The sequence below is a fragment of the Phasianus colchicus genome, chromosome 1, assembly GCF_987193195.1.
Source record: "Phasianus colchicus chromosome 1, bPhaCol1.hap1.1, whole genome shotgun sequence".
Lineage (NCBI taxonomy): Eukaryota > Metazoa > Chordata > Aves > Galliformes > Phasianidae > Phasianus > Phasianus colchicus.
In genome coordinates this window covers 48,796,108-48,808,886 of record NC_143436.1, presented here as the reverse complement: position 1 = coordinate 48,808,886, position 12,779 = coordinate 48,796,108, and the positions used below count along the sequence as shown (strand labels likewise).

Genomic DNA, 12,779 nt, shown 5'->3' with positions numbered 1-12,779 from the left:
AGTAACACAAACTCCCCTCTCAGCTCTGAATATGGATTAAGAACCGGTTCCTTTGGCCATGTGTTTTACCTCCTAAAACGCTAAACTCTGTTGAAATAGTGTCTCATACCACCTCCTATTGCTCTTATTATAGAGCTGGAAACAATTTGTTACTGCCTGTGAATTCATAAAGATGTAGCTGTTTTGTTTTGTCTTCCTGAAATTTCACTAGAAGGTAGGCAAACTTCCCCTGCTGCCTTGTGCTTTTTTCCTTTGTTTGTTTCTCATGTGAATTTCTGTACCAGTTATTAAGCAGATCAATATGTCTTTTTTCCATGTTGTGTTTCTACTTCCAGTAAACAATCTCCCAGTACCCTGTATTACCAAACTGCAGCTTTCTAAACTAAAGCAGCCTTCTAAACTTCTGGTTATATTTAACGATATTACTTTTGTCTCTCTGGTCATTTAAGATGAGGACGGCCAAATGTAGCACTTATGTACTTCTGCTCTTACTGCCTAGAAAGTATAATATTGTCATATTTTCTGTCATAGTTACAAAATTTTAAACAAAATTACTCTTTAATAAAAAAAACAAACCTCTTACACAGACAAAAAATTCAATAGAGCCAGTGCAGTATCTCCTTGTCTCTCTGTAAGGAAAAACAAAAGATAAAATGAATAACAGGAAAACCCATTTGATGAAAAAAAGAAAAGCCCATTTAATTATTTCTCCAGCATTTTACAGTCACAGTAAGGAGGAACTGTTTTCTTGACAAGAACCAGAGCTCTTTGTGATAACCTGGGTTTCAGTTAGGGGAGTGGTAGGCCATAGTTCATCCCGAAGAACCAGGAAGAATTCAATCAATACTGATGTCTGGTTGAAGGTAATGAAATCTGTTGACAAGAATGGAGATCTAGAATAATTTTTTCAGCATCTGTACCTGATTATAAAGTATATTATCTGTTGACTTCAATGGTTACTTAAGAATAACACAAATATTACAAATCAACCTTGCCCTCCCATTTTCTTTGACATAACCAGATCCAACATGTAATGTAAGTACTGAATTCATGCAGATATTAAAACCATGATTTCAGATTATATGAACATACAGTTTTAATTTAATGCAATCCTCTTTCCTTCTCATTTTTTTTATTTACAGCCTCTATGATGTCAACACTAAACACGTATGTAACATGAATACATGTTTGTTTTCCTCAAAATTGGGTTTCATTGATTACAAAAGTCACAACTAAATGATATGCAGATTAAAAAAGAAAAAAACCTCAACAATTTGCATTCTAGAAGAGGAAAATATAAACCTAATATTAGGTCACAAGAAAAATGCATCTGAGCTCTGTGGTGCTACAGCAGGAAGATGATGGAGAGAAGGGTAAATCCAACTGGAGCTTTCAGAATCTTGTTTGTAAAATTATGCAACTTAGATATGGACACAAGAATGAAATATATCAGTGTGAATGCGGATACTGAAGATATATCTTCATGAGCTGTCAAAAGTGAAGTAAAAAAATAAATGTTTTTCTAAATTTATGTCCATAAATCAGTGATTAAGATGTTGCAGCGACTTGATTGCATAGGGCAGGACCTTGAGGAGATAACACTTAGCACCTACCAGGATAATTCGCAGCACATCAAGGCGGAGGAGAAGTGTAGATCACAAGAGACATGCCTGTGACAGGAAAGCTGTTCCTGCTCACTCTTATTATTTTGAATTCCTATACGTTCACTTCAGCCACCTTTATTTGAGAAGATTTAAATACTCCATCCTTCAGCTGTGGCTCCACAGAGGCTTGATTCATGTTTACTGGTAGCTGAAATGGAGATGTTTACAATGGTCACCATCCCAGTTGGGGGATCCCTTGGCTTTTCTCCCAGCATTTGTTACCCTTTTACGTTCTCAACAGAAGCAGCCAATAATATGTACAGCAGCTTCTGATCTGCAACAGTTACGATTTATCACTCTGAAACTGAATTGACTTCAGAAATTTCAAGATACAGGGATAAGCTCTGCCCTTTCTTTTCTAATAGCTCTTCAGTGAAGGTAGAAAACAACTTTAGAGTGCAGAATTGTCTTCTCCACATGAAAGAAAAACTTGCAGGACCAACATTTTGGAAAGTTAAGGTACATTTGACAGTTTGAAAAAGAGTTTTGTCCACAGTCAGAACAGATAGGGAAGAAGGAACAGAGATACACAGTCAGGCAAGGCAGAAAGGTGGTGGAAGATTATAAAGAAGGCAAGAATGACAGTTTCACCTCTAGGTGAGCAAGTCTGAAAAGTAAATAATCTTATTTTTGGCATCTTAGGTGTTTTAGTCATCATTCATCACAGAAAGACTTCAACAAGAAAGCACCCTATTGACTCTGGCATGCATTTTGGTTTTCCCAATGAGGAGACCGGAGGGAGGTGGACTTCCTCACTCATTAAAAGAGGAGGAGAATGACATCAGAATCTCCAGAGATACTCTTGGAGAGAGTAATATCTGCTACATCTGAATGACTTCAGTTTTTCCCACCTTCTGGGCAGTGCAGCAGATCTCAGTACATCGCAAACCTGCACAAGATTGCTATCTGAACACTGCAAGTCTCTTCCCTCCAGGTGCCCATCTCTGTCCAACTTTTGCATTTTCACGTTCAGGCCTCCTGGCATCAGGAAGGAGGAGTGAACCGCAGCCATGGGATGGCGCAGCACCTGAGAGCTATCAGACATTCCCATCTGTGTCTCAGGACCTGCCAGTACTTGCTCCTCAGAAAATGAGCTCTGGGTTATATTTAGATATACATGCAACAAGGCAAGGTAACACGGCAGTTGTTCTTCTCAAGCAATTTTGTTAGGAAGCGTTAGCACGAGAGCTAACACAGAAACATGGATAATGCTCTGATCAGTTCTTTGCAGGCAACCAGAGGAACAGCAGTGGGTGCACCTGAGCAGTTTGGCCCCTGTCTTTCCTCCAACAACAATTTCCAGAGAGATTTAGGTAAAGGTCCTAATGTGATGCTTTCCCATGTACATGTTCCCCGGGTATGAGGTACAAATACTTCCTGCAATGATGATTACACTCTTATTACAATGTTACACCCATGTCTAACTTGCCCTCAGTGACTTCACCCTTATGCAAGTTACAAATGTAATAACTCTTGTGAACAAACCAGCCAGCACAGTTTAACAGCTTTTAACCCTTAGCTAAGCAATTTTAAAGTGGTACCTACAGAACTACAAACTCGTTGAAGATCTTTGCCTACATAATATCAATGTTGCTGCTGATGTTGTTAAGATTCCTAAATGTAATGAGGCCATCAAGAGCTTTTTAAGTCAGTGTACAGCTAAGCATCTGCAATGGGCAGGACAAGGAGGGTAGGGCAGTGGGTGACTGTCCCTGCAGATTCAGCTTCCTGGAATGTTGCACACTCCTCCCTGTACTCTTGGTTTAAGGATGGGGCACTTACTGAGGCCTCCCTTCATCATCATCATATTGTGTCCTTTTGGAACTGAAAACTTACAGTCCAAATAGATACAGATATGGCAATAGAGGGGAAGGGAAAATAAGCAGCAAGAAATGTGGAATCAAAGGTTTTCTCTGATGCAATAGGGAGAAAAGATGCACTATGCTCCATAGCATAGAGGAGTTCCCCCACACACTTTTGACTATGTTAACACATTTTTACTTTTTTCACAGACAGTCATGGAAACATCGTATCAGTCAGCTACCAAAGGACAGAATTCTCACTGTCCTAAAGTACTTCGGTCTTCTAAAACTAAACTAAGATATTTGGCAAAATGTCTTCTGGACCACTCTGGCATGCTTTGAATGTAGCCACCAGCCAAAGACTGAGAACATCAGGCCTTGAGGCAAGCTGTCTGTGACAGGTAAACAAGATTTACAGAAGCTTAAACAATTGTGGCTTCTCCCAAAAATCCTTTCCACGTGGATTGACAGTGCCTCTCTTCCACCCACATTTAATATCAGTGAATGCCACCAAGAAAATATGCCACCCACTGTCCCTTCAGAACAGTCTCCCCAGCAGCACTGAAGCCAGACTGCTCTGAGCAGCAAGCAGCCCACACAGAGCAATGCTGAGCAACCCGCTCTTCCACCCCACAACCCCCTGGCATTTCTGCACACTTTCTGCTCTCCACCCTTTTCTACCTGTGTGCCTGTGCTCCCTGTGGGTAAGAGCTGTAAGAACTGCATTGGTGCTAGTAGAGTACAACATGACTTAGATGCTCCCCCACCTCCATCCAGAGTCATGTTTGACAAGTCAAGGCGTGGCATTGAGATCGTACACACATACAGAGCAGGTCCACAGTCCATAAGACATGGCTTAGTAGGCACGGTGGTGATGGGCTGATGGTTAGACTAGGTGATCTTAGTGGCTTTTTCCAACCATCATGATTCTCTGATTTTGTGATCTCTCTGGCTGGAGCCACCCCAGGTGCTGATGTGACAAGACACAGGGTGTGTTTTTTTGTCACTTTGTTTTTCTTTTTTTCTTTTTTTTTTGTCATGCAGCCCAGTGACAGTGGCACCCAAACATGATGCAGCCTGGGCACTTGCCATCACTAAGGGCCAAAGCGCTATCACATGCAGTGGTTTACTGAGAAGTGTGGGGTCAAACAGGTCCTGGCTCCACATGAGGCTTCGTGTCACCATTCTAGAGGAGTATCATCAGGTAGCACTTGGATGCTAGCAACATAGGCTGACTTTCTTCCATTAGAAATCAGCTAAATGGTTTTGAAGAGGTATTCAGTACTGTGCTGTAGCTTATGTTTTACAGCATGTGCATCCCAGCTGTGCAAGCTATGTGCTGCTGCCAGAGAGGCACTATCCCTGGTTAGGAGGTCACCCAGACTAACAGGGACACCAGTAGGAAGGGCTGGAGCTCCTGTATCCCCACAGCTAGCAAATGAGAGCAGACACTCAGCACTTATGCTGTCAAGGAACTCAGGAACAGGGCATCATAGGCAGGTAGGGATATGTGCACAGTGTGGGCATGTTCAAGGCCCAGTATGTTGTGGTTTCATATATTTTGTCTGCAACATACTGTAGGCACACTAGTCTGAAAAAGTCAAATGCATTAGGCCTAAACCTTCGTCTTCCTGACACAGGGCTTTTTTAGTGGGATGTTTTGTTTTTCTTTCTGTTTTTAACACTGAAAAAGCAATGCAATTTTGGTTGATTTATGCATGAAATGAGGAGCAGAATAACAAGCCTCACTTGCATACTGTCTGAATTTAGAAGTCAGTAACACTTAACATTGGCCTAAAGAGCAGCAAACAGGTCCAGCACTGAGCAGGTAGGAGCAGGAATCAGCCATCTCCAGCTGTACAGAGGCAGTAAGCAAAGAAAAGCCAGCTGGGTTTTGGATTTACCCAAATTGCAATAAGAGGCACCTGAAAGGAAGGAAGCATGGTCACAACATCACACAGCTCTTGAGAAGAGGATCTGCTGATCATCTGAGTAATTCCTATGGTGAGTGTTCAGATTTAATGCATGTTCATTTAGATAAGCATCTTCTAGTGGGAAGAGGGGTGGGGGGGAAGAGAGAGAAAGAAAAAAAAGACAGAGACAATTTAAGCTAAATAGTGATACCAAAACCTAAGTGAAGGTAGATGTTTAGTTGCTGCTTATTCTATTAACTATTTGGAAGAAAGAGGCCTTGGCATGCTTGAGTGCATGGAGAGGATTGCAAGTGTTCCTGCTGTAAGCCACATCACTGCATGAGGCCAGAAACATTTATTTGCATTTGACACTACGGTAAGGGGGGGGAAGGAAAAAAAAAAGAAAAAAAAAAAAAAAAGGAGAAGAGGGTTCTTGTATTTAAAACCAATTAGTTTTGAGTTTATTATCTTTTTTGTTTACAAGATGTGCTTGTTCTTTTAGCGTGGTGATTCTTGAAAATTATTTTCACTCTGTGCTTTTGTCTTTTCCTTCCTTCTGGGTTGACAATTATTGCCTGATGCTGAGGGAGACACTTGCTCGTGTTCCTTCACCTCAGTATTGTGAACTCGCAAGGAATAGAGGAAGAACACAGGGCTTAAATGATTCTGCAGTTGGTGGCCTCAGCCTGAATCCTGAGTGGGAGAAATGAATGGGCAAGGTGATGAAGGCAGCCTTGAGATTCTGCTGCCCTTTGTCATGGATTGTAGACAGAGACTGATGCTCACAACACTGTAAGAACTGAGTCATTCACATGAAACTTTCCTCTGAGCCAATATCCCATTGTTGACAGAGGCCATGAAAAAAAGTACAGTAACTGATATCACATCAGAATGATCCCTTAGCTCCTGGTGGTTTGTTGGATAGGTACTCCCCAAGCCAGAGGGGTTGTCTTTGAATTGGAGAACCTCAAGTGGATTTTTCTCCCACCATCATTGACCACTTTCACTAGGTATAGCATCTTTCATTTCTCATGCTTCAGGATGTGATTTAGCATAACAAATAACAAAAGGCTGAAGAACAGCAACAGTGAGGGTGGGAGATGAGCAAATGGGAGATTGGTATGTATATACTGTATGGAGTACATCCCTTCAGTCAAGGAGGATCCCAATTATATGTATTTTAGTGTCCTGTCTGTGTGCTGTAAAATCTGGAAAACACTACTTCTATGATGAAGATAAAGTGGGATGAAGTAGCAACGAGCACAGTGAGTGAGCTGTAACCCTTTCCTTATGGTTGAAGAAAAGTGAGGAGAATATGCCTGAAGGGGAGGGAATGACGAGGACAGAGAAAAATCAGGAGCCTTTAGGGCCCAACAGAGAGATTCTTTATACAAAATATGCGAGCTACAAGATGCTGGAGAAAATGACCTCACCATTATATCTTTAGATCTCATCACTCACACAGGCCTTTCCTCTTGGAGTCACTACAACTGAGCCAGAACCAAATGCCAACGTGAGTGAAAGAAGGGCTTGCTGGGGTTCCTGAATACCTCCCTGAGCCTTTCATTTTGGTGGACGTTCTTCTGTCTCTGGATACTGATATGTGCATCAGGGTTGCAGTCACGCTCTCCATATTGGAACAGTGCTGATCTCACAACCCCACAGGGCCTTGAGCTACAAAAAGGAGCCTGGTGAGTGCAACCAGCAGACACTGAGGTAGGCTTTACCTGTTGTGATTGTTGATTTTCAGAGTCACGAAGTTGCGTCAGCGCAACAGAGAAATGTTGTCACTGGCATTGTACACTGGTGAAAGGAAATCATAGAGGAAAAAAAAGTGCTTATCCAGTCAGAATGATGTCAAATCTTTGCAGCCATGGAGGCACCTCACACGTGTACACAGCTGAAGTAGCCAACTTTGTTGCCCATTTGATGTGCATGACTAACTTTCATCCAATTCGTAACAGTGATCTAGATGGACATAAAATCTTTTCAAGCATGACCAGAATGCCTGTGACTTAGTCTTAAACAACACTTCAGACACAGGAAAGAAAATAGAGGGCCTTCTCCAGCTCTATGCTGGTGATGCTCATCATGACAGTGATGCTACAGTCTGAGAATCGGTTGAGTGAAGAGGAATGTTGTCTTGAACAATGTATAAAATATATAATGTATTCAATGTATGTAACAAAGCTTTTCTAATTTGTATATATTGGTTATTTAAACATAAAAAATAAGGGCAACAGAAATATAAAACTACTGTGTTGGACACATGTCTTAGAAGAAGATTCACACTTCTCTCTGGTCTGAGATAAAGGCATGAAACAGGGTTTGTTGATGCTTCAAAGTACAAGCAATATGTGAGCACAAGTCCATAGAGGTTACCCCAAGTTAATTTTCTCAGGCTTATGTGTATCAAAGTATTGTCACTTATGCAGGCAAATGGGCCATCCTCGATGCAGAAAAGCATCATGGCATGAATGACAAAAAGCTACAGCAACAGACTGGAGGAAAATGGCTGTCCCACATTTGCCTAGTACAGCATGCATGATGTTTTGTACGCAGTATTTTAGAAAAACTGTCACCTGGAAACACAGTGGCCCAGTGGGAAGTGACCTTCCAGAGACTGCTCTAAGGATGCGCACTGTGTACATTAAAACAGCCACAAAGCTTTTTTTGTTTTGTTTTGTTTTGTTTTTAAACTTGCTGCTTCTTGCTGCCTTCATTTATGAAGCAAGCAGAGCTCAGGATTCAGTGATTTAGAGGTGCGTGCATGAACACTCACTAAAGTGAGTAGCAGTCATGATGAGTATGTACCCAAATTAATGGGCAGGTTATTATTTCTATGTAGTTTGTTACTATTTTTACAAACAAATGCAAGATTGATGTAGACAGTGTTTCAGGCCTTTAGATCCAGGTGCACAAAGCCAGATTGCTTTCACCTCCAGTCACACTCCTTGTCTTGATGAGTACCCATGTGAACAGTGCATGTAATAAATAAGAACAAGTATCACCTACACCACAGTCCACAGGAAGCAGCAAATTTATTTCCTAAAACAGAGGGTCATATTACTATGAAATCATTTAAAGCAAATGCCTACAAATCAAGTAATTTGGGCAATATATGACACGGAAAAGAAACCCCCTGAAGATTTTGTCAGTGAAATATGAAATCAGACCATAGCAGTAATTCCATACAAAGCAAACGTCATTTTTTCAAGATTAGCTAGATTAAAAAGCACATAGGGTGGGCCTCTCTGTCACTTCATTAGTGAGAATTTGAAAATAAAGTACAAAAAATTTCACAAAATTCTCTGAAATTAAAAAAACTGGATAAGAGTAATAAAGCCATACAATATAAATATTAAGTAGAAAAATAAGATAGAAAGGTAACTAATTAGAGCAATAAAGTATTTCAACATATGATTTTACTAACGTAAAAAAAACCACAACAATAACCCCATCGAGACACCGAGAGTTGGAGAGGAATGAGGGCGGAGCGCCGCATCCCCATCAGAGCGGGAGATGCTGGGAAAGGGAAGTTAAGGGAAGAGGTGGGACGGGGCGGGCGAACCAGGCTGAGGCCCTGGGGTGGTGTCAGAGAGCGGCGAAAGCAGAAGGCCCCGCCCGCCGGGGAGGAGGACGCAGTGTCGCTCCCGCCCCCGCCTGGGGCCGCGCCCCTGTTCTCAATCAGGTCCGACTCCACACCATAACACCCAGGCGCGCCGCGCTCGCCTCCCACTGGTGTCGGAAGACTCAGGCGCTCAGCATGTCTGGCAGAGGCAAGGGCGGGAAGGGGCTCGGCAAGGGGGGCGCCAAGCGCCACCGCAAGGTGCTGCGGGACAACATCCAGGGCATCACCAAGCCGGCCATCCGCCGCCTGGCGCGGCGCGGCGGCGTCAAGCGCATCTCGGGGCTCATCTACGAGGAGACGCGCGGCGTGCTCAAGGTCTTCCTGGAGAACGTCATCCGCGACGCCGTCACCTACACCGAGCACGCCAAGAGGAAGACGGTCACGGCCATGGACGTGGTCTACGCGCTCAAGCGCCAGGGACGCACCCTCTACGGCTTCGGCGGTTAAACTCGTCTCCGATTTCGGCAACGCGAACACGCTTTCAGCAACCCAAAGGCTCTTTTCAGAGCCGCCCACCTGGTTCTAACAAAGAGCTGTGTCACCTTGCCTGACGCACCGGGGTTTATTTATTTATTTACTGTTATTTAATAGTTCCGCTCCTTTCCCTTCGTGTTTCTCGGCTCTTCGCTTTCTGCGTCTGGACCGCAGAGCTGCGTAGCTCTGCTCTCTAGCGCAGGGTTAGGCTTAGTCGTGGCGTCCTTCCGTTCCCCTGCAAGCTGCTCCACTCACTGCCTTGGCTTCCCCGCAGGCAGGCGCTCACCGGGCAGCGTTCGGACGGCTACTCGCTACAGGGCGCGCTGCTGACTTCTGAGCTCGTTGCAAGCGACCGAGGCAGACGCGTGCCGGGGTGCCCAGGGCGAACCCAACGCCTCCCTTCGGCGTCCGGAAAGGCGGGGAGAAAGGGCCCCGTGACCCCAAGTCAGAGAGGAGGGAAAACCAGAAGCGGGTTCCGCCCTGACAGGAACCCTGCCGGGGGGTGAGGGGCGTGGTAAATAACGAAAAGGCGGCTATTCGGCTTTCCTGCCGCCCGCCCGTAGGGGCCGCGTACGCGGGGCTCGCGGCACGGGGCGGACACCGACAGCCCCGTGGTAGCCGCTCCTTTCCCCGGCTAAACCGTTCTCTCGCCCTTACGAAAAGCGCGCGCGGGACCGCCCACTTGTGGCTGCCGCTCGGGAGGGGGACGGGGAGCGGCTTCAGTGCAGCGCTCGGGGTTGCGGTGGGAGCAGGGCAGCTACGCCGTGGGAAATACTCGGGGCTCCCCGACCGCAGCGCATCTCCGCCGGAACTGCGAGGCCCGCACAGACAGAAAACCGCCAGGCCAGTGCCGGCAGTATGGAGCCGCCCGCACCAACACACCACACAAGCACTCATCCAGTCGTGGCATTCCAAGCTCTTTCTCGAGACTGTGGGTGGCTCTGAAAAGAGCCTTTGGGTTTCACTTCGCTGCTCTGCGCGTTTCCTCGGGGCCGGCTCACTTGGCCTTAGCCTTGTGGCTGTCGGTCTTCTTGGGCAGCAGCACGGCCTGGATGTTGGGCAGCACCCCGCCCTGCGCGATGGTGACCTTGCCCAGCAGCTTGTTGAGCTCCTCGTCGTTGCGGATGGCCAGCTGCAGGTGGCGCGGGATGATGCGCGTCTTCTTGTTGTCGCGGGCCGCGTTGCCCGCCAGCTCCAGGATCTCGGCCGTCAGGTACTCCAGCACGGCCGCCAGGTACACCGGGGCGCCGGCGCCCACCCGCTCCGCGTAGTTGCCCTTGCGCAGCAGCCGGTGCACGCGGCCCACGGGGAACTGCAGCCCGGCCCGCGACGAGCGCGACTTGGCCTTGGCGCGCGCCTTCCCGCCCTGCTTCCCGCGGCCCGACATCGTCGATCGCTCGCTCAGACGCTCAACTACAAACTTCACAGGAAATCAAAACACGCAACGACTGCCCGCGCTCCCCCGCGCGCCTTTATATCCCTTCCCTTTGCGCGGCCGCCGGCTCCTGATAGGCGGAGCTGTCCTCACGGGCACCGGGCGGCCAATGGCGTGACGAATCTCGGCCCGACCAATAGCGACGGGCGCTTCTCCCCGCCCCGCCCCCGCGCTCTTCAGGCAGCCAATGACAGGGCGTTAGGGGCGGGAGCAGGGGGTGTTCTGCCCACTGGAGGCGCTTATGGGGCCGCCTCTCAGACCGGTTGTGGCTGCGCCGGACCTTTTTCCTGCTCCCTTCTGGCTGTTTTTTGACTTGTGAAACAGCACTGCAGCTGCCGAGGGCCTGAGGACGGCAGAGTCGGAGGGAGAGAGAGAAATAAGAGGGTGTTGAGCATTCGCGTCAGAGCGTGCTGAGGAGTGGGACAACTGATACGGGCCCTCCAAGCATTAACTGTTCTCGGTAACCTTCCTGGAAGAAAACGTCACAGCACAACTTCTATGCCTGAAGGAATTACTCGAAATGAAAAACTAAACTAAAGCAGATGCCACTCTGCTAACAACTCTATATACATAATAACTACGTTGACTAGCCTTATTCTTTGCTTGTATATAAACATCTCATATTGGATTACATGGTATAAAATTGTGTCTATTTCAGTTACTGTGTAGTGTTACAGCTCCTTTTCTTGTAGATGGAGTGGCTCTTAAAAGAGCCTTTGGGTTCATTAAAGTACAGGTTTAAAAGCAACTTTCGAGGCTTAATTCTGTTTATGCCCTCTCCCCACGGATGCGCCGGGCGAGCTGGATGTCCTTGGGCATGATGGTGACGCGCTTGGCGTGGATGGCGCACAGGTTGGTGTCCTCGAAGAGCCCCACCAGGTAGGCCTCGCTCGCCTCCTGCAGCGCCATGACGGCCGAGCTCTGGAAGCGCAGGTCGGTCTTGAAGTCCTGCGCGATCTCGCGCACCAGGCGCTGGAAGGGCAGCTTGCGGATCAGCAGCTCCGTGGACTTCTGGTAGCGGCGGATCTCGCGCAGCGCCACCGTGCCGGGCCGGTAGCGGTGCGGCTTCTTCACGCCGCCCGTGGCCGGCGCGCTCTTGCGGGCCGCCTTGGTGGCCAGCTGCTTGCGGGGCGCCTTCCCGCCCGTCGACTTACGCGCCGTCTGCTTCGTGCGCGCCATCGCGAAACAGCAGCACTAGATCAGAAACAGCACCACGAAATAAGCGCGGCTCTGTGCCGTGGGGCTATTTATAGCAGCATCGCTCATTCTGATTGGCCGAAACAAGCATGCTGAATCCCATTGGTCGATTCGAAGTTTAAAAAAACCGCCTTTGGGACCTACTGGCAATTACTGTCTGCCTTTGTTCTCTCGTTGCAGTGACTCATCAGGCACCCAGGAGCTTTTTTTTAATATATTTTTTTTTAAGGTGAAAATTCATTTTGGTATATCTTAAAAGTACTTATATACGGTGAGTTAGCAGAGAGACAATAAGCAGTAAATCACATAGCATTATATAGCAACGGCAGTAATGAAAAAAAAATGATATAACTATCTTAAGGAAAATTACTTAAAATAGATTCCGATTTTGCTTTTACATTGGATTGCGAGAAATACATTATTTAAGGAAATGCAGATCATTAGGCTTTTTGTAACTACTGTTGTTTTCCTTCAGATGTGCTGTTCAGAAAGAAAAGGTTGGGGGCTTCTTCTTGATACGTTTAAGATGGGGTGACTTCTGGAGTGACTGTGCGGCAACCATATAAAGTTCCCCTGTAGGGAAAACACCGGGACGCTTAAAGGGGGCCATGAGAGGGGAGCTGATTACTACACAAATTCCTTGCTCTTGGAGACACAAGTGTG

At 46.6% G+C, this 12,779-nt stretch overlaps 3 protein-coding genes across 3 annotated transcripts; 1 reads left to right on the top strand and 2 right to left on the bottom strand.

Annotated features, from left to right (window-relative positions):
- The first annotated feature begins 9,105 nt into the window (after positions 1-9,105).
- LOC149919571 (histone H4) lies at positions 9,106-9,556 on the top strand. Its single transcript, XM_090140891.1, has one exon. The coding sequence runs from the start codon at positions 9,146-9,148 to the stop codon at positions 9,455-9,457; it is 312 nt and encodes a 103-aa protein (XP_089997017.1). The 5' UTR covers positions 9,106-9,145; the 3' UTR covers positions 9,458-9,556.
- An 829-nt stretch (positions 9,557-10,385) lies between these two features.
- Positions 10,386-10,933, bottom strand: LOC149919570 (histone H2A-IV). Its single transcript, XM_090140855.1, has one exon. The coding sequence runs from the start codon at positions 10,869-10,871 to the stop codon at positions 10,482-10,484; it is 390 nt and encodes a 129-aa protein (XP_089996981.1). The 5' UTR covers positions 10,872-10,933; the 3' UTR covers positions 10,386-10,481.
- A 474-nt stretch (positions 10,934-11,407) lies between these two features.
- Positions 11,408-12,147, bottom strand: LOC149919569 (histone H3). The gene has a single exon (XM_090140848.1). It carries the CDS (start codon positions 12,096-12,098, stop codon positions 11,688-11,690), a length of 411 nt encoding a protein of 136 aa, XP_089996974.1. The 5' UTR covers positions 12,099-12,147; the 3' UTR covers positions 11,408-11,687.
- Between the last annotated feature and the right edge of the window lie 632 nt (positions 12,148-12,779).